The sequence below is a fragment of the Petaurus breviceps genome, unplaced genomic scaffold (assembly GCF_028583685.1).
Source record: "Petaurus breviceps papuanus isolate PSGF00001 unplaced genomic scaffold, PetGlider_PUasm1.0 172, whole genome shotgun sequence".
Lineage (NCBI taxonomy): Eukaryota > Metazoa > Chordata > Mammalia > Diprotodontia > Petauridae > Petaurus > Petaurus breviceps.
The window spans coordinates 3,906,988-3,930,875 of record NW_027185755.1 but is presented as its reverse complement, the minus strand read 5'-3'; the positions used below and the strand labels follow the sequence as shown (position 1 = coordinate 3,930,875).

The window sequence follows — 23,888 nt, the reverse complement described above, 5'->3', positions numbered from 1 at the left end:
TGTTGTGTCGGTTGCGCCACCTAGCGGCTAGAGGCATAAAATAATACACCCTATATGAGGATAGAGCTGCAAAAAATGATGGAAGGCACCTATGAAGGAAATAGGGCTCAGAAAGCTTGCTGGACCTGCCCAGGTCACACAGCATCTAGGTAGCAGCCAGGAACCCAACCACTGTCTCCAAAACTTTGTTATATCACACAACTCATCAGTCAACAATGTTTGGGTACACAGACTAGATCAATGGTTTCCAAACATTTTTTGTTTTGTTTTTGCTTTTTTGGGGGGTGAGGGCAGTTGGGGTTAAGTGACTTGCCCAAGGTCATACGGCTAGTAAGTGTTAAGTGTCTGAGGCCGGATTTGAACTCGGGTCCTCCTGAGTCCAGGGCCGGTGCTCTATTCACTGTGCCACCTAGCCACTCCTTTCCAAACCTTTTGATATCATGCATCTTGCCAATTAAAAATGTTTGACACATAGTCCCGATGTGTGTATATTTATTACAAGTTCTTATGTTAATGGGATAGGAAGATCTTCCCTGGCCATTAATAGGCCTATGTGACCACGTGTCCCCTTTTTCCTTGGAACAGGAGCTGTCTTCCCAGGTCTAAAGGCACACGGGCATTTCAGTCACAGCTGTGATATGGCCTGAGTCACATAGAGCCACTGAGGGCGGAACTTGCCTGAGGAGAGAAGTTTGCTTAGGGGGAGGCTTGTTTGCAGGAAGGCTTTCACACTGAGCCCGGCAGGTTGTGGTGCCTTCTGGCTCTGAGCCTATCAGTTGAAAACTATATATACTGGCAAGTTGGTGTTTTATTTTGGGGGCTCACTCGTGAGAAGGACCTTTTGATTCCCTGGACAGGACTCTGAGTAGCTGTTTGTTAACACCTGCCCCCTCCCCCCCACTACTCAGATGTTGGTGCTCCAGTCCGGTTGTTTATATAGGTGGTTGTATTATTCTGTTTAGACAATTGGAGCCCCGTCTATTGGATACTCACTTCTTTCTACTTATCTGTCTGTTATCTTTCCTTTAGAAAAGCAGATCAAAGAACCTGTGCTGGAAGGCCATCCTGGGTGTGCTTGCTAATACAGTTTTCTATATAAATTTATTTATATGGAGAAATATAATGCAGTACCAGGCCTGGACTCAGGAAGACTTGAATTCAAATCCAGCCTCAGGCACTTTAACTAGCTGTGTGACCCTGGGCACTCGCCCATTTAACTCTGTTCTTCTCAGTTCCTCCTCTGTAAAATGAGCTGGAGAAGGAAATAGAAAACCACTCCAGTTTCTTTGCCAATTAACCCCCAAATGGGGTCACAAAGAGTTGAACACAACCAAAACAACAATAACAGGTAATGGTATAGTGATATAATATCGAGGTGCTTTGATTTAGGAAACTATAAAACTGCAGATTACCAAGATGTCAACCTGCATTAGGAGGAATTTCCTTACCCAGAAGTTCCCCATGAAAACGAAAACCATAGTCCCTATCCCACTGCCACTGTGATGACATATACATAAGAAAATTTATACAAAAACACAAATTTAAAAAACAAATTTTTTTAAAAGGTCCCCCAACAGGGAGCCATTGGAGTTTATTGAAAAAGGAATGGCATAGTCTGACCTGTGTTCTGAGAAAATCATTTTGGCAGCAATGTAGAAGACATATCAATCTGGCAAGGAGGCCAGTTAAGCTATTGGTAAAAGTCTGAGTAAGAGGTGGAAAGGGCCCAGCAAGAGTAAGTGGAGACAAAGGGGTCGTTGTTAGAGGTAGAAAGAAGACAACTGTCGATGGGCAACCTGCGGTAAGACATGAATTAAGGATTACAAGGTGGCTTTCAGTGTGGGGTGCTGGGAATAGGGAAGTTCCTCAGGCTTGAAAGGACCAAAACGTATCCTTATCCTCAGTGGACTTGGTGACAATGAAGTGGGGAGGGGAGAGGTGGTTCTCTCTCCTGGGAAGCAGGGTCTGACCATAAAGAGGATCCTGGTGGCACAGCTCTCCCTTGGCCGGCACTCATATCTGCCACAGGATGGCTGAGTCAGGATGAGGTTAGAGCTACCCTGAGGGACAGGTACCCAGTGAGGCCACAAGAGGTCAGTGGTGGGATATGATAGAGAAGACAGCAGAATGGTCTTTATTCTGAATTTAACCAACATCAATTTAAGCATTTTCATATACATAGTAGAAGATGAAAAGGATCCTTTATTACATTCAGATTATTTTTTTTTTGGTATGGATGTGCTGGAAATCAGTCCATAATTGCTTATAGAGGGGAAGGTGAGATGCAACCCATCTCCCAGGCCGTCTGGTCGTGTACCATTTGAGGTCATGCCATAGCCCCCTTGAGAGTGCATAGCCTCTTCTTTGGAGACCACCACTGTAGGTGATCTCTTTCTTCTGGCAGTGATATCCTATGACCCATGAAATCAGGCAGGATCCTGAGGACCCCCAACACTAGGTTTCTTCTAGGTTCCTGCCTGACAGATGGGGTTACTATGATGTTTATCCCTTGCCCACCCCTCAAAGGGATCTCCTACCCCACAGTCACTGCAGCTGCTGCTGTTTCCTGGCAGTGACATTTCACTCCCTAGGTGTCCTGGCTTCAAAGGCACTGGTGGGAAAGAAGAAAAGGACAGTCTAGACCCTGGGAGTCCAGAGGGCTGGGCCGTGATTAGTGGGTGAGGGAGGCCGCATTGCTCCCTGGGCACTAACCAGAACCGGACCTTGACAGAGAGAGTAACGCTCTCCTTGGAAAGGTAAAGATCTTAGAATTTAAAGGAGAAAGGTTAAAAATTTATTTAGGTTAATATCTTTAAGGGAAGAGCCTTGAAGAGTTGAGGCTTGAATCTGGATCCGGAGTCCACCTTCAATGTTCGCCTAGCCTTACTTGCCTTCCAGGAAATGGTCCCTCCCTCCTCAGGGTTGGGCCCCTGCCAGCCAGGGGGATTGAGGAAGAGCAGGAGAGGAGACAAGGAAGCATTTAAAGCTAGGAAAGGCTGCAGAAATCCTCTAGGTCTTTTTTTTTTTTTTTGCTTTTTGGAGGGGGGAGGGCAGAGCAATTGGGGTTAAGTGACTTGCCCAAGGTCACATGGTAAGTGTTAAGTATCTGAGGCTGGATTTGAACTCAGGTCCTCCTGACTCCAAGCCAGTGCTCTATTCACTGGGCCACCTAGCCTCCCCCAGGTCATTTCTTAGAAGAGAAAACTGAGGCAGGGCTGGGCTGGGGATGTGGGGTAGCTTGTCCAAGATCACAGTCACACAGTGATTTGGAGTGATTTGGGGGAGGAACTGGGCATGGGGCCTGACAGCTGATCTCTCACTGCAAGGAGCCAAGGGACCTTGATCACATTTGGCAGCTCCATTCGGCAGATGTCCAGCAAGATGTCAAGTGGCAGTGACATAGGGCAAGCGCGTCGGGCAGTGGAGCAGCTGAGAATGGAGGCTGGCATTGACCGCATCCAGGTGAGAGCTCAAGAAGGGGAGAGGATGGGCTGGAGCCAGGGATGTACCTGGGTCCCTGGTGACTAGCTGGGCCCTGATCTGGCTTTAGGTATCCAAGGCAGCAGGGGAGCTCTTGCAGTATTGTGTGGAACATGCCAAAAGTGACCCATTCCTCATGGGCATCCCAGCGGCTGTCAACCCCTTCAAGGAAAAGAAGCCATGTACTATCCTGTGACCCCCTCTCAAGGAACATTTGTGTTTTTGGATACCCCCACTGTGAGATTTCTCCTTTCAAATTCCTGATTCAACACCCCTATCAAGAGACTCCTCACCTTCCTGTACTAAGGTACCCTGGCACCAGGACCCTATGGCTTGAGATATACTCCCCCCCAGCACTTCACTCCCCAATGTCCCTGAATCCTGAGACATTCCCATCCTGACATCACCCCCCCCCCAAGAGACCCCTTGACCTCTCCTGTTCCTTCCATTCCACAGAGGGTCTGAGAGCTCCAGGAAAATATGGGTCAGGTCTTATTAAAGTCTTCAGCTCCTTGTATGAGTCTGAGTTCATGTCTGGGAAGGAGAACCAAGAATGGCTCTGATCTCCCAAGGACTGGGTGTCCATGGAGGCATCTCCCACCCATCCACTACATGGTCTCTCAGTCTCTGACAAACATGCATCTCACATCACAGGCTCAATGCTGTCATTCAGCACACCATAATCAAATGTACATGGCCACAAACAGTCAGAAGTGACAGCCCCATGAGCAGAATCACATGTAGACATCCAGTCTCTATCCACACAAAGGCACAAATGCACATCACAGGTGGAAGCCCAGCAGTACACAGGTCACAGCAGCAGGGAATCATCCAACACGTTTATTCCTGAGCTTTGGCCTCAACAGCAGGGGAAAGGTGTATTCCAATAATAAATAACAGGGAGGTGGGGGGAAGGGAGGGAATGAGGCCCAGCCCTCACTGGAGGGACCCTCAACACTCTTCAGATCCTGGGTGATGCGGTTTATCCCCCATCAGGATCTGTGAGCTTGCACAGTGGGAGCAATGTTATCCCAGCCTCTAGAGAAAATGGCCAGGGACTCCAGTAGCACCACAAAACCAGGCCTGAGACCTGGAGAGTTGGGATGATCCCCAACAACAGGCATTGGGGCAGTGATGCGGGAAGTGTGGACAGCAGCATAGGTCCCAAGGTGCCTCGGCCAGACCCATTCTTCAGGGTCCCTCCTTCTTCAGGGCTTCAATCGCCACACCTCCAAGGACAGGCCACCAGAGGCAGCTACTACCACATTGCCATCAGCACAGACCTGGCAGAGGGAAATCAGTAACAAAGAAAGACCTTACTGGAGTATAGGGGGAAGAGGGTGTAGCAAGGCAGAGCTTGGAAAAAGGGGCCTTACCCCATTAAGAACATTGTGGTGGCTTCGGGTACAGATGGTCCGTGGTGGGTCAGTGGGCACATGTACCTGGGGAACAGAAGCTAGACTAAGGATCTGGAGCCAAGGGTCTACAGTTCACTGTGGGAACTCTGGCCAGCCAGTGCTTACCCGAATGGTCTTGTCTGTGGATGTGGTATAAAGTGTTCCCAAGGAATGTTCAATACCAGTGATTTGTGACCTATGCCCCACATCGAAGGACTACAGGGAAGAGATATAGGAGAAGGGAAATGCAGGGTTTTTATCACCCAATACCAGGGCCCTGCTCTCCTCACACCCTCTTAACCCTGTTCCTAACTGAGACTATATTCATGGGGCAGCTGCTGATCCAGGGCCCTTCTACCCACCCCTTTCCCAACTCTTAGAATGAAAAACAAAACCTAAAACAGGCTTAGGGATCACCCACCCCAAACTTTGCATTTAACAGAGGAAGACACTGAAACCTTAGATTATTTGCCATGATTCCCCCTCCTATCCCCGATGCCAGAAGAGAAATGGGCAAGGAAGGAGCTAGAGCCAAGGTGAGTAGAACTGAGAAATGCCACACCCTGACATGCTTGAACTGGCCTCCGTGGTTCTCGAACACATAGAGTAGGCCCTGGTTGTCCCCAGCCCAGAGCTGGGGCTCTTGGTAGGACATGCACAGTAGGTATGACTCCAGCTGATGGCAAGAAGAAGAAGGCTCAGAGAAGAGATCAGGCCCTGCCCTCCACCCCACCCTAAGGGCTCTCAGAGGCTGAGCACCACATCTTCCAACACCTCCCCCCATCAAGGATGGAGCCAGGCAAGAGCAGCACCAGACCTGGAGCCACTCCCCACCCCGTTCCTGCTGGGTCCCAGCACCTGCAGCCTTTGTAGGACGCTGTTGGTCCGCCGCTCAAACACCACTAAGGTTCGGTCCTCACTTCCTGAGATAATGTACTGGTCATCAGCCAACAAGGCCAACACAGCACTTGAATGCAACCTTCGGCTCTTCACCAGGGCCTGGCCCGCTATACCAGGAGTGGGTCAAGCATTAGAATAGCTGGTCACTTTCTCCCTCCCAAGGGCTCCAGGTTCATGCCAGGGGGATTCTTGGGAAGCCCCCTTCTGAGACCTGATGCCAGCCTGTGACAATATTGTCAGCCACCCCCAGATAGTACAAGGATTTCCTGGCTCTCAACCCTGGAAGAATCTTCTCTGGCCAGACAAAGCCATTTCCTATACTCTCTGGGGGATCCTGTTTTCCCTGTGTCTGCCCAGGATTCTGCAGACCCACCTCGGGGGTCGTAAACAGTCACTTTCTTATCATAGGTGCCAGTGACCAGGATGTCAGGACGGTAGGAGAGACAGAGCACTGCAGCCTTGCCCCTAGGGAGACAGGAATGGGGCTAGGGGAAGGGAAGTTGGGCACTTCTCCATCCCCACAAGGCCTGAACCCTCCCCCTGTGCCCACCACAAACCTGATCTCCCCAAACTGCTGCCCATCAGCCTCCATGTCCCAGAGCTTCACAGTGCTATCCCAGGAGCCTGAGCAGACACGATTATCCTGGGCAGCCAGGGACCAGACCCAGCCCTGGAGAATTGGGAGAATCAGGGCATAGAGTCCCATTCAGGAGGCACAGGCATGAGCCAGAAGAAGCATCACCCCAGAGCCTGGCTCCTGATCTCTCACCTTGTGGGTCCCACTCCGCTGGGTACCCAGGGCCTTGACCAGAACCTTGCCTGGCTCTGCTCCAAGCTGTCTTAAGTCCCACAAGTTGACATTGCGGTCCCGGGAGCCAGAGACACAGAGCGCCCCACCCTAAAGGAGGACACAGTGGGGTGCCAGGGCCATAAAAAGCATAGAATACAGTGCCAGGACTGGACTTAAGAGCTAAATGTGACCTTTGAGATGATCTGATCTGACCCTGTCACAATACAGATGAGGAAACTGAAGCCCAGAACATTTAAGCTACATGCCCAAAGTCACAAATTAAGGTCTTCAACTCCAAATCCAGAGTTCTTTCCACTGTGCTCAGGATTGGAGTTCAAATCCTGGCTTTGGTAAACCAGCTCATGGGTATAATTACTGACATTCATTAGTGTTAAAGTAAGCCAACGGCTTTTCACAGCTTGAGCTGTGACTTGAAGGGAGCTAAGGTAAGGCATATGTGTGGTAAAGGTCCAATTCCAATTTGGAGGAACAGCAAATATGCTAGTTGGGAAGGAATCCAGGAGGAGGAATGAGATCCAGTAAATCTCAGAACAGGACAGGATGTATCTGCATCGAGATTTTGTGATGGGCTGTAAATACTCTTTAAATAATCAACCTTTTATCCTATTTAAGTTTCTCGTGAAGGAGAGTGACATGGTCAGATCCATGTAGTAGATGGATAGGATGAGGGTGACAGCAGAGGCAAGGAGATGAACTGTAACCATCAGGGCAACAGGTGATGAGGGCCCAGGATAGGAGAGAAGTTGTGGAAGACATTTGGATGTTAACTGGATATGGGGGTAAAGGAGAGAGAGAAGAGTTCAAGATACTGGTGCCCTAAGCAGAAACAGGAAGCTAGAAAGAAAGGTACGTTTGGATAAAAGAGATAATGAGTTCTGTTTTGGACATGTAGCATTTGACATGTCTGTACATCCAGGTGAAGATGTCCAACAGGTGATATGGGGAATGGAACTCAAAAAGTAATTAAACTCTAGCAGTGTGACCCTGGGCAAGTCACTAAACCTGGATTGCTTCCAAAAAAAATCATTAAACTTTTGAACTTCAGTTTTCTCACCTTTCGATATCACAATTTCTTATCTATCACTTGTTCTCTATCCCTCCCTTTGCAAACCTACAAAGTTAAAGAAATTGGATCTGTTATGATAGCTAAGGTCTCTCGAAGCTCTAAATCCTCCCATTCAAATCCAGATGGCTTCCAACTTCCCCACCCGGGAGACTTGCCTTGTCCTCACCTGCAGCAGGAGAACAGAGTCGATGGAGGCAAAGTGGCCGTCAGACAAGCTGAAGTATTCGACCCGCCGCCCGTCGTCTGCCCAGCGGCCCAGGTGCTCCTCCAGCTCGATGCAGGCAGCCGGCCAGTCAAAGTCCTCCTCTGAGGGCGGGGGATCAAGGTCTGAACCCTGTCTTCTCTCTGGCCTCCTCCCCACCACCGCCTCACTACCTACAGCAGCCCCTTCCTTCCAGACACGGGGCCCAGGCAAACACCTCGGCACCGGCCAAGGACCCGAGTCCCTCACCCAGAAAAGCCCCGAGGTCAGCGCAGGGTCGGGTCCCTCCCCCGGCCTCCGCACCTTCCACCACGGGGTAGGCCCCCCCCAGGAGCTTCTGCACGCGGATCTTCCACATAACCTGGTCCTGGACGATGTCTCGGAGGGACCGGCACACCAGGGGCAGGACCCCCAGCACCAGCCTCGCCTCCAGGTAGGAGCAGATCTCCAGAATCAGCTCTAGCGGCAGACCCAGCAGCCCGGACGCGGCCCGGCCGGGCTCCTCCCCGGGGGACCGCCTGGACTCCCGCCATAGCTCCGCTGGGGGTGGCCTGGGGCTGACCGTGTGCGGGGGAGCCAGGACCGTCCGGGCCAGGGCCGGACCGGGTGAGCCCAGAACCCGGTCGATGTACTCTTGGGCTTGGGCGTCCGGGTCAGTCTCAGGGTCCGAGTCCTCATCCCAGTCCTGGGAGTCGTCGGGTAGTGGCTCCATTCCGGGGGGATACCCTGGAGGACCCTGAGAGCATGCGATCAGAGGGTAAGGGGCTGGAAGGGCAGTCGCGGGCCCCCTCACTTTACGGAGGAAGACACCGAGGCTCAGAAGAGGGAAGTGACTCTCCCAGTGTCACACGAGGCAGTACTCGAATCCAGGTCTTCTCATTCCAATCCAGGGCTCTTCCCAGCGTACCACACTGCGTTATGGGGGGCCCGGAGCATGGGAGTGAGAGCCGAGGACGGGCAGGTCCTCCCGGGGAGCCGCCCCACCTCCCACCTGTCACCCACTCGGGCTCAGGCGCCTGGGCTACATTTCGTCTCCAAGGCACCAGGGCGTTACTTCCGGCGCGGATAGACGACGTACACAACAGCTGCCGGCCGGCCCACAGGCCGGAAGTAGGGGAGGTGTTCGTTTCCGGTGCTCCTCGGTGAGGCCGCGGAGGATTGCTCGGGCACGCGGAGCACGGTTTGCTGCCTGGCGGGCTCCCCGGTGACCCTTGACCCCCATCCCACCCGACTGCGGCCCGTTCATCATCCCGGGGGCGGCAGCCACCCCACGCAGACACAAAGGCAGAGGCCAAAAAACTTGAGTCACAAGAAACTGGTTTTTAGTCAACAAAAAATTATACATAAAATGAGAAAAATCTCATTGGAGCAAAGGTGCAAGCAGTTGCTTCGACACTAATCCACAGCAGTTTTACCATAGGAAACATTACAGCACATTTACAAATGTACAAATCGAGGATTCAACAGACAGGAGGCTAAAAACTAGAGTCAGCACCGTCACCCAGGCCAAGCAAACTCCCGAAATAAGAAACTAACTCAAACATAGGCAGAGGCAGTTGGATCATGGAGCTTTGACTTAATTGTGCAAAAAAAAAAAAAAAAACCCCGAAAATTTTTAATAAAACAAATTTAAAAATTTAATAATTTTTGAAAAAAAAAAAAACTTGCTACCCCCAATCCCCTCTCTGGGCCCCTCGGAGGCTAAACCCAGACCTCACCCTGAGCTGAGCAAAGGCATAGCCCGGATTGCTACAAGGTTATGTATGCCTCCAGCGCCCAGCGGAAAGGGCTCTCCAAATAACCAGGATTTTTAAAAATAAAATTAACAAAAAATAAAAACAAAAAAAAAAACCATTTGTAAACGGCTCCCAGAGACCTGCTCGAGTTTTTACGCGATTTTTAAAAATTAAATTAAAAAGCTGAGGAATGTGCGTGACACCACGCTTGAAATGGTGAGCGAGGGATGGAAAAAGAAATGGAAGGGACAGACAGGCCCTGACTCAAAAGCTCAGGGTTCCCCATCCTGAGGTGGTAGGTAGGCAGAAAAGTTGCAGGGCATCAACCAAGAAAGGAAAAAAAGAAAAGGGAGATCTTAGCCCCTGGGGAAGGGCTGACAAGACACCAAATCCAAGAACAGAGGAGACAAGAGGGAGCAGAAAGTCGCTGGAGGGGTAAATGCTTCCCAGTTTGTTTGCTTCCATCAAAGCCCATTAATAAAACCTCTCCAGGGGATACCACACTGATCCCTCCTCACTGTAATCCCCCAGCCCCCCTTCACCTGGAGTCTTCCAAGACCCCTGACAGTCCTCAGGTCCAGAAAAATCACCAAACCTGGATTCCTTAGGTGCAGGCTGGGCAGCATTTAGTAAAGTCCCTATCCTAGGCAATCTACCCCAACTAACCACTTCTCCCTTCTGGGCTCTTGGTGAGGACTGAGGGAATGGATTAAGTGGAAGTGCTTATCTTATGGACCATCCATTTCACTTTCCCCTCTCACTCAGATTCACCAGGCTCTGAGATTCCTGCTGCCACCACTTGGCTGACTTAATTCCCAGCAAGTAAACCACCCAGAAAAAAGCCTTTCTTGGTTACTGTCAAAGCTGGTTCCAGCCGTTGTCCCAGGACCAAAAATGTTAAATAAAATGAGACAAGAAAAGGATGGCCTCGAGGCCACAACAGCACAGAAAAGGAAACAGGAAGGAACCCCTAAGACTGTCCTATCAAAATTTCTAGGAGAGAGAAAGAAGAAATACTTAAGTTGTATTCAGTTACGCTCAGATATCTTAGGGCTCATCCCGTATGGGGAACCAACAGTGGTAGAGAAGCAAACAGTCCTCCTCCCAGTGGGAAGATTGCTAGGCAGCCTCAGGACAGAGGCTGGGAGACAGTGGACCCAGGTTAAGGGGCTCACCCTATGCTCCACCCCCCCCATCTCCCAGCTGCTACCTCCTCCTCCCTTTGCCCCCCCCACTGGGTTTGAAAGGGAAAGGTGAAGTAAATGCAGCAGCAGCAGCACAAGATACAGGTGCACAACCAGTGAGAGGAGAATTCGCTGAGCAGTGGCTTTGGAAGCATGCGTCTCTACAGTGCTGACCAGCGTAGCAGGGCCCAGGGCCCAGGAAATGGCTCCCCTCCTGGATGACTGGGTGGGCTGCACGGCCCAGGGGAGGCTCTGTCCCTTCTTGTTCTCCCTCCCCACCCTTGGCCCCAAAGCCCTGGACTCTCGCCAGCTGGGACCCTCCATCATGGCCTTCTTCGGACCATTGCACAGCACCTATTACAGAAGCATCTTAAACTCTAGATGAAGGTTACATTAAGTCATTATGGCCTAACTCACAGGATTCGCTACTCTAAATGTCACCATGCAGTCAGGGAAAAAGGTGGGAGAAACAGGCAAAGCCCCCTCCCACCAATCTGGATGCACCATAATCCCCACAGCGACACCCCCCACCCCGCCAGACTGATGGGCAGTACCAGAATAGTGGCTGCTTGTTCTATTTTTCCTTTCATTTTTAAACGTTTTTTAACCCTACTCTGTGCGCACTCGAGAGACCATCTATGTCAGTGTCTCCCGGATCACGAGAACAATTCCCTTTCCCCGTTTGTTTCCCCTTCCTCCTCCTCCTCCTCCTCCTCTTCCTCCAAAACAAGATCCTGTTGCAGCGAGTCCTCCCCCCACCCACCGCCCCCCGTGTGGCTGGCACTGCTCAGGCTTCTGCCAGAGATGAAAGCCCCTGGTTTGTAGAATGAGCGTGGAGGCCCCCCCACCCCCCACCCCCGCAATGGCAGGAAGACGGGAAGTCGTTTAGTTTTGTGTCCCACGTACTCCTCCCTAACCCCCCACTGACAGGGCACTGCAACACCTGGATGCTGATGAGCTCCCAGCAACCCCTCCCAACGCCGTCAGGAACCTGGGAACAGGAGCAGAAGGAGGGAGTGTCAGCACTCGGGCTGGCCCACCTGGCCCCCATATCCCAGGGCCCCACCCCGCCCTCCAGGATCAGCCCCCCGCACCTAGTGCGTGGTCTCCCCACTTCGCCTAGACGCCGTAGAAGGCAGCTAATCTCTCCTTGAGCAGGGGTGGGAACTGCTCTGAAAACTGCTGCCAGTTCTCTTCTCCCACCTGGTCTTTGAAGCCGTGGAGTATCTGAGGGAGAAAAAGGAAGGATATAGAAGAGGTGCCACAGCCCTGGGTAGAGGACAAATGGAAACCCTAGGACTTACCTTATAAAACATGTCCCGCAGGTCATCCTTAGGGCTCACCCAGGAGGCCACGGCATCACAGAAGAAAATAAAATCCTGAAAATGAAGACCCCACCCACTCTGTGAGGGGCTATCAGTACCCTGGATGGCATGTCCCCCAGGAGAGGAAAGTCTCTTCCCCTCCCATTCCCCAGTCCCTCTACCTGCACGACCCCTCCAGGATTCACCCCGATCATCATACAGATGCCCCGGAAGGCCGAGTCCTTCTCCTCATTGTCTCGGATGTTCCTGAGAGATGTGCACCTGCAGCAGGGCATTGGGACAGTGGTCTGGGCAGGTAGCTCAGAGAGCTACAGCCCAATCAGGAAGACAAATTGAAGGAGGGACGCAGGAAAAGGGCAGCGGAATGGAAGCCTGGCATGCACTCTGGGACAGGATAAGGGCCTGGGGAGAAGGGAAGGGGGGGAAAGCAGGGCCATGGGCAGCACACACACCCACCAGGGCCTGATGAATTGCTGGAGCATGGGCGCCACCTCCTGTGGGCACACGTAGCCCAGGCGGCCGATGGTGATGGCTGGAATGGCAGAGGGACTCGTCAGGCGACCTGAAACCCCGAGTGGCCCCGGGACTGTACGTGGCAGGGCCTCTGGGTGGGGGCACCGACCCCCGCCCTGGCCCCAGCCCCCACAGACTCACTCTAGAGGAGCCAGCAGGGACAGAAGATGCTTAGTTCAACTGTGCCAGGTTTCAGGCCCCAGTGGGGGCTCAGTCCCTTGACCCCTATTTGGGGAAGGAGGCTGAACTGGGTCAGTGGCCCAGAGACTCGGGCTAGTTCCTGTGGATTTCTCTCTTCCCCAGACCATGGGGAGATGAGACTGGGGGCCTGACCCCAGCTAGTTTAGCACAGTGTGATATAGGGGCATATGGGGCTCCAAGGTTAAGGAGAAAAAGGAGACCCCCACTGGGGGGAAAATGGCTCCCCAGACTAGTGGTAGAGAACACTGCCCAGGTTGGGCCTGGGCTCCCACCTGTGTTCTCCAACAGGGTCTTCGGGGTGTTGGGGCGGTTGATGATTTCCACCAGATTGTTGAGGACCATCTGCACGTAGGGCTGCATCTCAGCTCCTAGGGGATGTGGGAAGATTAGGGCCACAAGAAGCCAATAACTTATTTCCTCTATCTTCTACCCCAAACATTTTGTAGGTCCCTAAGCACTCACCCATCTGCATGCAGATCTCCCCAATTGCCCAGGTGGCGTTGTTGCAGACCGAGATGAACTCAGGATTCAGGTTAGTGCCCAAGATTGGCATGAACTCGGCTGAGAAGAGAGGTCAGGGATGAGACACTGCTAGAGAAGAGGAAGTACAGGGAAGGGGAGAGTATGGCAGAAGCTCCTGGCCCCACAACTTAGAGGACTGAAACCTAAAACTCTTCCTGCCCCAGGAATTCTTCAGACTAGACAGTATGTCTATAAGCAAGATCAATGACACACCCCCCCAATGGTTGTTCTCCAACACCTTCCAGGTGAGTGGCAGAGCTGAAAGTATGGACTATAAGGTGAGGGGCAGTGGATCCTTAGCAAATACCGATGCAGGGCTTGACATGCATGAAGCAAGCTTTGGTAAGGTCTCCCAGAAGAGCAAAGGAGCTCTGACGGACTTCTGGCATGGTGTCCTGGGGAAAGGGGGGAAACAGCCAAAGGTCAGTGTCCAAAAAGGCGGGCACAACCACCTCTCCAGCCAAAGGGCTAGCTTCACTGTGCCCTGAATATGATGCCCATGACTTTACCTCTGCCTTTTCTTCTAACATTCTACCTCCCCAAATTCTTCCTTAAGGAAATCCTATCTACTCTCAAGACCCAATTCAAAGCAACCCCCCCAGGCATCCCTCTCATCACCCCTGCTGGAAGTCATCTCTCACTCCTCTGAACCCCCTGGCAGAGCCTGCTGCTTATGCCACTCTGCCAGCCACACCTGGTCTTGTATTGTGGTACTGTTTATATCTTGTGTTACTTATCTCCTCAACAAGACACCAAACTGGGGGGGGGGGGGAGGGGGGGGGTGCTATGTCTTAAATCCCATTCATACCTCAACTGCTGGCTCAAGACGACACACTAAAAACAATGGAAGGGCTTGGGGGGTGGGAGGACAATTTACCTGCATACACTGGAAAAGCAGAGTCATTATGTTGCTTCGGGCAACCAGCTGTTCCACTTGGCCTCCTAAGCCCTCAGCCAGCCCACTGAGGAGGTCTAGAGCCACAATCATGAAGTCCTTGTCAGGGGCCTCATATTGGTCTGGGTGTTGGTTGTACATCTGTGAAGTGGAGAGGGAAAGTAAGTAGAGCCCTAGGGAGGGGAGGAGTGGCTAAGAGGATCCGAAGGAGCCCAAGACCTACCATAGCCTGGGCCAGCGTCTTCTGGACTAGCGTGACACAGCGCTGATACACAGGCTCACAGTAGGGCAGGAACCCACTCTGGAGGGCTGTGGCCACAGATGACAAGCACTGTGTGGATAGGAAAATAGGTGGTTAGGGGATGGGCTGGCCACCATGCCAACCTAAGACGTGGGCATGGTGTCCTATGCTATACATCAGGTGTACAGTACCTTTGGAGACACACAAAAGACTGGCTTTGGAGACAAGGAGTGAACAAAATTAACCCAAACCATTCTTCCTCTAAGAACGAAGAAAAACACTGGGGTAACAATCAACCTCACACACTTCTCCCCACTCACTTCCAATAATGGGAAGAGGTCCTTGTCTTCATCTTTCAATTCGTTCCACTTCTGGATCAGGGGGGGCATCAGTTTTTGGATGTATTCCTAACAAGAATGTAAAAGTAAGGGGTGGCCAGGTTGCACAGCGAGTAAGAGCACCAGCCCCAGAGAACCTGGGATCAAATCCAGGTTGATACTTAGTACCACACCCAGAAATAACTGGCTGTGTAACCTTGAGCAAGTTACTTAACCCCAATTGCTTAAAAAAAATGTAAAGGTAAAGGAGTAATGAAGGAGAGAAGGAGGCGTGAAGAAAGAAGCCTAGAGAGTTCCCAGGCATTCAACACTCACTGGCTGGTTGAGGTGGTGGCCCACAGAGTCAGCAAGTGTCCCAATGGCATCATATAGGATCAAGAGGTTCTTGTGCTGATACTTGCCAAAGGCGAACACAAGAGTGTCCAGGATGAAGCTCAGGTAAGGGACCAGCTCTGTGCAGGCCTCCTCCTCCAGGGTAGCAAAGGCACTGTGGGAAAGGTTTGGGCATCATGGTAAGGGCAAGCCCAGGTAGCTAGGATACCCAAGGGAAGAGGCCTGGCCTGCCCAGGATCAGACAGTATGAATACAATAGAGATCAGTTTGACATCAAATAGTAACTTGTTCATCATATCCAGGGGCGACAGTACACCAAGTTCAAAGGCTGTTCCCACCAAGCCCCTAAGACCACCCTTGCTAAGTGCTCAGTGTTTAGGTGCCAGGGCAGGTAGCACTGGCTGGGAAAGGGATTCATGGTGGCATCACCTGCAGGCTGCCTCCTGCACACGCTTGTTGCCATCCAGGATTCGCTTCAGCAGTTCAGTCATCAAGGGCTTCAAGTGCATGTCTGGCGGCTGGCTGACCACCCAGTGGGCATAGCGGCTCAGTGTCCAACAGGCAATGGATCGTACCAAAGCCTTCTTGTCCGACAAGCACTGGATCAGATGGGGGATGAGCTCGGGCAGGTATGGAACCATGCCCTGCATACAGCCTGGAAGAGTGGGGAGGATACACCCTCAGTAAGCACCGATGGCAGGTACATCTAAGCTGGGTGCCTCCTACCCTCTGCGCTCCCTGACCCACTTCAGTTCTCACCCTCGGCAATGGCACCTAGGACCAGGATCCCAGACTCCTTGATGACCCACTCTGGGTGAAAAAGCAGCCCCTTTAACAGAGGCAGTAGGTGAGGAAGCAGCTCCTCCCGGAACACATTGGCCAAAACATCCAACGCAGCTGCTGAGCACTTCCCTACAACCAGGAAAGACGCGGTCACCCCCTGCAGTGAGTGCTCTACCCTGTCAGTCCCATGGCATCAGGCAGCATGAGTATGATTGTCATCACCATAGGAACAGGGAAGACAACTGCACCAGGGGAAATGTCCCTACCCCTCCCGTCTCTAGCCCCAGCCTCAACACACTCAAGTTCCAGTCAGACAAGGTGTCGTCGTCATCATCATCCTCCTCCTCAGGGTCCTCGGGGTCTTCAGGCCGCTCCTCTTCATGAGGCAGTGTCACCGTGCGAGACTTGTGGAACCGAGGCTTGATGTCCTGCTCGCTGTCTGGAACAGCCTCATCCTCCTCCACATCGCCCTGTGGGGAAGGCCCAGCAGGTGCAATGCTGCTGGGCAGACCAAGACCTCCTGCCATCCCCCCACCCCTTCCAGAGCAAGGTCTCCTGGGATCAGACAGTATGAACACATGAAACCTTCAAGGAACATTCAGGCTAAGAAGGATGCATCACTTCCCAAGAGCTAAGGGCACCTCCAGCCCACCACACCTGACACCCCTACCTTGAGCAGGATAATGTCTATCTCGGAGTACTTCATTCCATTCACCAAAATTGGAATCAGCCTGGAGAAGGGAAAACTAAGTGAACCTTAGGTAGCTTGTGGCCAATCTGCCCTATCCCTGGGGGAGAAGGGGAGGAAGGAAAAAGGAGAGGAAGGATTGGGAAGAGCTCAAGCTGCAGCTCTCTGAGGCTCGGATGAACCTTCTCAGCTATGCTGGCTAGGAAATAACTGGAGTCAAAGCTGTCAGCAATCCTTCTCCAGGATTTACATCAAAGTCAATTTTTGTTTCTTAGAAGTTTAAGAGCTTTTAAATCAAATAGTTGTCACATTCCTCCCCTAAAAACACAAACATTTTTAATTCTAAGATACTTAGAATAATAGTATTAACAGAGCAAGAACAATCAATTTTAATTCTATAAACTACTAAAGTATACATTCATGCAAGATTTTAAATTTTAAAAATTAATTTAGTCTGTATTAGGGATGACACAGAATCAAATCTGCTGTGGTTCCCAGAGGATACACTTTTAATTTTTTTTCAAAGATTTCAAAGGCAAGAAACCTGGATTAGGAGCCAGGAGCAATAATCTAATTCTAGCCTTACTTCTACCACTGAGCAGTTCTATGACCATGGGCATCATTTATTCTGATCCTAGAGAAAGGCCAGGACAGCAGGACCCCCTTGGATGAGGGGTAGATGGAGGAAGCAGGGGACTTCAGATAGAAAATCAGGACTCACTGCACCAGGTGGGAGGACAAGACTTCCTTGCAGATGGGTTGTTCAGCTAGCGTCAGCCAGAACTCGCAGGCCTCCAAGGCCACATTTTCATCGTGGTCCTGAGTCCTTTGCAGCATATACTACAGAAGAGGAGATGAGAAAGGACAATTAGCATGCTATGAACTCTGCTGTTCTGGGAAGGCCACCTCCCTCTCCCCAGACCCCTACGCACCTGAATGATACTATGCATGTGGGGGATGAGCCGATCAATCCGGACTTCTAGTAGCATGACCAGCGCCCGGCACACATTCTTCCGAACCTCTGGGTCTTCATCCACCGCCAGTGCAAACAGGTGCTAGACATGCCCCCACCCAAGCCCAGACCATAAAGTCAACAGTTGGAACCCAAAGGGGGCAAAAAGGGCCAAGCCCCAGGTGGGGTCCATGTTCCTCCTTCCACCTAGTGCCTTCCCCACCCCTTTCACCAGCCAACCATAAGCCTGTCGGGCACTAACTACAAAATGCCTACCTCAATGAAGGTGTCAATGTTGTCCATCAGTGCCTGGGCCCGGTCCATAATGAACTGATTTACACAAGCAATAGCATGGGATCTGGAGAAACAGAGTAAGAACAGAGGCCAAGATTTGCCTAAGTAATGGGAGAGGGCAAGAGGGGAGTAGCAATTCAGTCCTTTCATGCCAGTTAACAGCCTCTTCTCTAGCAAGTGATCTCTTGTTAACTCTGACAGTCCTAAAGCAGGCAGAATATGCCCACAACTCCCCTGTACCTTCCTTCCTCCCTAGCCCTGGATTTCCTAGACTCCAGTGGCCAGTCTCAGGAATAGCCCCACATACCGGATCTTGGGGCTACAGTGCTTGAAAAACTGTAAGAATTTGGGGATCATAACGTTCAAGGGTCGATTGAGCGCATCACTGTCCAAAAGCTCCGATGAGTCTTCACAGATCTTCTGTAAGGCTCCAAAGGCCCCCTATGTAATATGTGAGAAGGGGACTGTGGGATATCAATGGGACAGAAGAGCACACAATCCTCTCCATATAAAGAAAAAAAGGTATAACAACCTGAAAAGTATCTAGTCCCGTACACAACCTAATGGGCCTAACATCTCCTGTGTAGCTCCCTCCTGAGGAGCTAGGACAGGCAACATATTCTAATTTATTTCTATGATGCCTGCAAGACCTTCTACCTCACATGTGTTGTAATCCTCAGAATTGAGCAGGTTACACAGCTGGGGCAGCAGTTCTGGCCACATCTGGAGCTCACCCTTGGAGGCAATGGTGGTGATAAGGATTCCTAGTAGGAAGAAGGGAAGACCAAAAATCCAAGAAGTTATGAACTGGCTTCCTGGTGCCTGCCTTGAGGTAAGGTATGCAAGGACAGAGATGGAGAGAGATAAAGCCTTACTGAGACAGAATCCTCACCCAATCCAGCTCCACCCACTACACCCCACCTTACCAATAGTGGCTCGGATGAGTGAGGAGGCATCACCAATATTGTTGAGACACTCTTGTTTGATAAAGTCAGCCACTGGTGGGGGAAAGCTCTGGTAATGTGCCTTCACATTGTTCTTCAGAATGAGGCCACTGAGAGAGCGTGTTGGTTCATCTGGGGAAAGAGATAGATGAAAACAATAGATCAGAAATGATAAGGAGCTCAATTCTTGTCAGCCAGAATTATCACCCAGGCCCTAGGGAATGGCAGGATCCAGGGCTACACTAAAGAACCAGGGGTCCAATTGGCCCAACCCACCTGTTAGTCAGCTTGCTGTACTGGTAAGGGAGAAAGGGCTCTAATCTACCTTTCAAGGTACATTTCATATTACGGGCCCTAACACATCCAAATGTTCTGCATTCCAGTCACACTGTACTATAAGCAGAACAATGCTGTGCTGATCCCTTGCACCTTCATATTTGAAGGTTATCCCCTATGGCTCAAACACAGTGGTTGGCTTGCTCATTTCCATCTCGCCATGAAGCGTTCCCTGATTCCGTTTCCTCAGGATCTCCCCCACATCCTTTGATTTCACTGTCTATAGATGACATTCTATTTCATATCCTACTTGTGTAGGTACAATTTCTAACACACTGATGTTCCTCAAATACAGGAATTATTCCACTTTTCATCACTGTATCCTCAGTGAAGTGATTTAACCAGAACAGATGCCCGATAAATGTCTGCTGAGCTGGACTTGCTGAATTTAAGATGGGGCTGTGGGACCCTTTAACCCTTAGGTCAGAGACAGGAGAGCTGGAGGAGCAGAGGGAGGTAGCGTAGGGCCAATCCAGACTCACCTTCTGACTTCAATCGTGTCAGGACAAAAATTAGGTAGTTGTTAAAGTCAGGAAATTGATTTAGTTGCTTTAGTTTCTGTAGGGCAATATTAAGGACTAAGTCAATTCAGTACTGACCCTTCTATAACAACACAGGTGAGGAGCTGAATATGAAAAAGAGAGGAAATCAGCCCCTGGGACACTCATTACTTTGCAATATCTTCTTCTTTCTTTAACAAACCCCATCCATCCTTAATGGTCATCATCCTACTATAAGCTTTATTAGTCCCTGATCAAAGAGGAGACTGAGTATTTCCTAACTGGACTAGATTCCATTCTTTACCCTTCTTTCCTGTAGATAAGAATTTCACATGAATGCCTAGAGAGGATTTAGCTCAGGGGTAGTACACATGTTCAATCCCTGGCATCTCCAGAGCTCTTTTAGAGGCAGTGTGGTATCCTACTTATAAGTCTTGGGTTCAAATAACATTTCAGGCTAAAATCTGTGACACTATCCGAGTCACTTATCCTCTCTGGGCCTCAGTTTCCTCATTTGTAAAAAGAGTTAGATTTGATGACCACTAAGTTTCTTTCCAGTCCCAAAGCTATGATCTCATGGTCTCTCCCTCTGACAGGATCAGAGGAACTAGAGTTGGAAAGGCCCTCAGACATCATCTAAGTGCAACTATTTGATTTTACTGAGGAAAGAACCAAGACCCAGTGAGAAATGATTAGTGGAGAAAATAAGTAGTGGGACCCAGAGTTACAGAGATCTCTGACTAAAATTCTAGCAGTTTTTCAATTATATTAGGGGTTTTTCTCTCACCCACCCCCCTCCCATTCCAGACAGGGTGCTGGCTGGGCACAGCAGTAAACTGTAGGTAAGGATGAATTAGGGGAAAGAGTACAATATGCCCACACCATGAGATATAATTGTTAAGAGGCCCAGACGAGCTAACATCCCTAGCCTACAGGTCCTGAGAGGGGAAGGATGCCTTCCTTCTATTAAGACAATAGAGGGGCCAACCAGCCAAAGGATACGTCCTGGACGACTCGCTGAGTGGCCGTGTTGGGGGACTGGGAATCCTTGAGGAGCTGGAGGACCTGCTGAAGGCCCTGTTCATCTGGCTGCCAGTCCATGGTGGGGGGTTGGTCTAAATTGCGGCAGGGAAGGGAAAAGAAGGCGAATTAGATTCTTCTGGGCAGTTCCTGGTCACACAAGGGGACATCGGGTTTGCGCCCCTCTACCCCCCCCACCAGAGGGAGGGATGAGGAGGCAGAAAAGCCCCCGGGGCCACGTGGGAAGATGGGGAGGTGAAAGCAAACCCAAGAGCCTGAGGCGATTAACCCCCCCACACCCCGTTTCTAACTTGGGCCCCCGAAGCGCCAGCTCCCAGGAGGCAGGGGAGGGCCGGGGCCCCTCCTGGGCCAGGCCGGGCCAAAGCCGAGAAGGCGTGGGGGGAGGGGAGGTGCCGGGAGGTGGGTGCACGCCGGGCTGAGGCCTCGGCCCTCCTAGCACCCATCGAGCCGGGCCGCCGCCGCGCCCAGCCACCCCCTCGCTGCTAGCTCTGCTCTCTCCAGCCCCGGGCCCTAGAACAGGCCTGGCCGCTCCCCAAGGCCCAGCCCCGGCCCGGTGCGTCTGCTCCCTCCTCACAGGCCGCGGCCGGCAGCCCCGACCAGGGCTCAGGCCGAGCCACTCACCGGGACTCGGCGGTGATCGGGGAGGCGGAGACGGCGGCGGCAGACGCGGCGGCGGCGGCGACGGCGGCGGCGGTGGCGGCGGCGACTCCTCGCTCTGCGGCTTCTCCCGAGACACACACACGGGGAGGAGCGAGGAAGCGAATAAAAAAAAAAAAAGAAAAGAAAAGAACGCGACTTGGCCTGAACCGCAGCGGCTTCCGTCCACCGTTCAAACTGTCTCCCCCCAGCCAATCAAGATGCTGGGCGGGTCCTGTGACTGGAGAGGAGGGAGGAAAGCGAAGGGCTGTGAGCTGCGGTGGGAAAGGAAGGAAAGGCGGAGCACGTCCTCGGGTGGGGTCACGTGATCGGCGACCGCGACGAAGCGGAACCAGGATAGGGATTCTGTCACGTGGTGGGAGAGACCGCTACTTCTTATGTCCCTCTGGCCTTTGGGTCCCCCAGTCTCTCGTCTACTTCTTTCCATTGTCATCTGTCTATGTGCCTGGCACCTGTGTGACTCCTGTGTCCTGTGAGGAGTGCAGGAGTCCCCTGTCACCACCCACAAGTGAAAGCACCTGGTTCGTTTCCTATCCGGGGCCACCCCTTTTCCATGCTTCATTCTCCCCCCCCCCCTCCTTCATGAGGTCCAGCTCTGCTACTGCCCTGGTGTATGACTTTGGACCAATCAATAAACCTGTCAGGGTCTCAGGTCCCTTGTGTGAAAAATGAGGGGGGCTGAACCAGATCATCTCTAAGGCCTCTCTTCCAGCTCAGTCTATAACCCTATTATCCTATAGGTGCAATGTAGAGGGCTGGTCTAGGAGTTCGGGACACTCGGTATACTATATCACTCCTGTTCCAGACTGGCCTTCCAAATTCCCTGATTTGGCTTGTTTCCTTCTAGATAAAATGGAGGAAGTGACTGAAGATCCCTTCCCACCCACAGTTCTGAAATTCTAGGATTCATATACAGTTTTACCTACATCTACCCCTTACCTTCCCCCAAGCCTCTCTGATTCTAGTCCTTTCTCCCTTCCTGCAACTTTCCCCAGACTGTTTCTGCTGCCAACTCCCTAAAACCCCAGGCTAGGCGATGTATCAGAAAGTAGTTGGCATTTTGTTTGTTCTTTGTCCTCGCCCTGGGGTGGAGATCTAATTTATTGGTTTTCTCTCCCTCCCCCCATCACTGCCATCCATCACATAATTGAAACATTTCAATGCTTAGGAAATAGGAGAGGAGGAAGGTAGGATGGGGGCAATGAACAGAAAGGCCGGAGGGAGAATAAGCTAGCCGTTGCAACTGAGGAGGCCAGCCAGAGTGGAGGAGGGAATTAGGTTGATTAGACTGGGGGAGAGGGATGTGTTTGTGTACATGAATTAAAAGAAGCAATCCACAGTATAAATTAGGATTATGGCCCTCATCCTAGAGTTATTAGAATGTATACAGCAAAGAGCAATTTGAGGTCAAAGATCCTGAAATGTAATCCTTGCTCTACTGTGTATCTCTAGATAAACATCTCCTCCCTAGTCTGTTTGCTTCTCTCGAAAATAAAGGGGGTTCTAAGTCATGATCCTGTGACTTCCCAGAGTGCCATCTTTGCAGCTTAGGCCCAAGGAGGGCTCTGTGCTTCCCTGGAATTCTTCTGGGTTTACAGAAGGATCCTGGAGGGCAATCAGAGTGGGAGAAGGGATCAAAGCTCCTGCTCCCTGCAATGAGAGGACTGCCATAAGAAGGAGGGAAGACAGAAGATATTGTTTTTTCTCTTTTATCCTACCCAGGGTTCAAGGCCTTTGCCTTCAGTCTTTCCGCAAATATTTCTCAAAACTAGGACACCAGGTCTCTTTTCGCCCCCCGGCCCCTCCCCCACCCCCACCCCCTTGCAGGAGGAGACAAGTATTAAAGAATGAGATCAGCCCCAGACTGGGAGGTCACAGTCACCTAAGGGAGATAAGAAAGGTTCATGAATAATTACAATAGAAGGCAGGATGCTTTTCAGACTTGTTACAGTCCCACCTACCAGGTTACTTCATAAGTCACCTTAGGTGTCCGGGGTATACAGAGTTTTGGGGGCTCAGCGCAAGCCAGAAGCAAGAACATGAACACGTGGTTCCCGCCCCTCTCCCTCCACCCTCACTGAAGCAAATGGAGGCACCTCACCTGCGCGTGCACATGCGCATGACAAACCCAGCGCCTCGATCAATTTCACGCTCCGCCCCCGAGAGCACCCGTAACTACAACTCCCACGATCCTCCGCGCCTCGAGCTGCCGCACTTCCGGCTGGGGCTGTAAACAGCGGCGAGTCCAAGTTGGGTCGAGAGCTCCGTCGGTGAAGGGGAATGGGGGGGCTCGGCCTGTCGGGGGTTCCCGGAGCTGGAACGGACGCCGGGGCCTGGGAGCCTGGAAGGAGGGGCCTCGGCCGCCGCTGAGCGGGCCGGGAATGGGAAACTGCTTGTCGTCGCGGCGGTCGGGCACCGGAGCTGGGGAAGAGGCGGGGGCCGGAGCCGCAGACCACCTGTCGCTGCTCCACGACTCCGGAGACGGGAGCAACTTTCCCGGGGATTCGCCGCCACTGCCGCCGCCACCACCCCCACCCCCGCCGCCCTGC

General features: G+C 51.7%; 4 protein-coding genes and 1 non-coding gene across 7 annotated transcripts in view; 2 read left to right on the top strand and 3 right to left on the bottom strand.

Moving 5' to 3' along the window:
- Positions 1-2,128: 2,128 nt before the first annotated feature.
- On the top strand, positions 2,129-4,169 carry GNG14 (G protein subunit gamma 14). Its single transcript, XM_069082988.1, has 2 exons — positions 2,129-3,462; positions 3,551-4,169. The coding sequence occupies exons 1-2, from the start codon at positions 3,370-3,372 to the stop codon at positions 3,674-3,676; spliced, it is 219 nt and encodes a 72-aa protein (XP_068939089.1). The 5' UTR covers positions 2,129-3,369; the 3' UTR covers positions 3,677-4,169.
- Positions 4,170-4,304: 135 nt separating this feature from the next.
- FBXW9 (F-box and WD repeat domain containing 9) lies at positions 4,305-9,003 on the bottom strand. Of its 2 annotated transcripts, XM_069082986.1 has the most exons (10): positions 8,160-9,003; positions 7,821-7,960; positions 6,547-6,675; positions 6,335-6,447; positions 6,151-6,242; positions 5,736-5,884; positions 5,440-5,553; positions 5,004-5,093; positions 4,857-4,922; positions 4,305-4,763 (listed from the first exon to the last, which is right to left on the bottom strand). In XM_069082986.1, the coding sequence occupies exons 1-10, from the start codon at positions 8,566-8,568 to the stop codon at positions 4,689-4,691; spliced, it is 1,377 nt and encodes a 458-aa protein (XP_068939087.1). In that variant the 5' UTR covers positions 8,569-9,003; the 3' UTR covers positions 4,305-4,688. The 2 variants fall into 2 exon arrangements, with proteins under 2 accessions (XP_068939087.1, XP_068939088.1); XM_069082987.1 differs by lacking the exon at positions 6,547-6,675.
- Positions 9,004-9,156: 153 nt separating this feature from the next.
- Positions 9,157-21,480, bottom strand: TNPO2 (transportin 2). Of its 2 annotated transcripts, none has more exons than XM_069082984.1 (25): positions 21,304-21,480; positions 20,644-20,756; positions 19,624-19,699; positions 18,788-18,937; positions 18,519-18,625; positions 18,169-18,302; positions 17,844-17,925; positions 17,548-17,670; positions 17,337-17,455; positions 16,598-16,658; positions 16,226-16,397; positions 15,904-16,056; positions 15,574-15,799; positions 15,127-15,298; positions 14,794-14,880; positions 14,456-14,563; positions 14,215-14,373; positions 13,645-13,732; positions 13,278-13,376; positions 13,088-13,183; positions 12,558-12,633; positions 12,263-12,362; positions 12,081-12,155; positions 11,871-12,003; positions 9,157-11,767 (listed from the first exon to the last, which is right to left on the bottom strand). In XM_069082984.1, exons 2-24 carry the CDS (start codon positions 20,740-20,742, stop codon positions 11,896-11,898), a joined length of 2,670 nt encoding a protein of 889 aa, XP_068939085.1. In that variant the 5' UTR covers positions 20,743-20,756; positions 21,304-21,480; the 3' UTR covers positions 9,157-11,767; positions 11,871-11,895. The 2 variants fall into 2 exon arrangements, with proteins under 2 accessions (XP_068939085.1, XP_068939086.1); XM_069082985.1 differs by having other exon boundaries at positions 12,558-12,663; positions 21,304-21,460.
- LOC138157583 (small nucleolar RNA SNORD41) lies at positions 15,377-15,446 on the bottom strand. Its single transcript, XR_011167415.1, has one exon. It is a non-coding gene; the product is annotated as a small nucleolar RNA SNORD41 (small nucleolar RNA).
- Positions 21,481-23,587: 2,107 nt separating the features above from the next.
- The window catches only part of LOC138157427 (RING finger protein 11-like), a 3,201-nt gene continuing 2,900 nt past the window's right edge, over positions 23,588-23,888 (top strand). Inside the window, exon 1 of the mRNA XM_069082982.1 lies at positions 23,588-23,875. Coding sequence (XP_068939083.1) covers positions 23,721-23,875 — 155 coding nt within the window. The 5' untranslated portion in view covers positions 23,588-23,720. The remainder of the gene's footprint in view (positions 23,876-23,888) is intronic.

Coding starts and splice junctions, on each gene's coding strand:
- GNG14 (XM_069082988.1), top strand. CDS start 3,370: ATGTCCAGCAAGATGTCAAGTGGCAGTGACATAGGGCAAGCGCGTCGG. Junction 3,463..3,550: donor CTGGCATTGACCGCATCCAG/GTGAGAGCTCAA, acceptor ATCTGGCTTTAG/GTATCCAAGGCAGCAGGGGA.
- FBXW9 (XM_069082986.1), bottom strand. CDS start 8,568: ATGGAGCCACTACCCGACGACTCCCAGGACTGGGATGAGGACTCGGAC. Junction 7,961..8,159: donor GGCCTACCCCGTGGTGGAAG/GTGCGGAGGCCG, acceptor CCCCGCCCTCAG/AGGAGGACTTTGACTGGCCG. Junction 5,554..5,735: donor GCGTCCTACAAAGGCTGCAG/GTGCTGGGACCC, acceptor TCTTGCCATCAG/CTGGAGTCATACCTACTGTG.
- TNPO2 (XM_069082985.1), bottom strand. CDS start 20,742: ATGGACTGGCAGCCAGATGAACAGGGCCTTCAGCAGGTCCTCCAGCTC. Junction 18,626..18,787: donor ACTCATCCGAGCCACTATTG/GTAAGGTGGGGT, acceptor TCTTCCTACTAG/GAATCCTTATCACCACCATT. Junction 16,659..17,336: donor TTGTCCTCCCACCTGGTGCA/GTGAGTCCTGAT, acceptor TCCCTTCTCCAG/GCTGATTCCAATTTTGGTGA.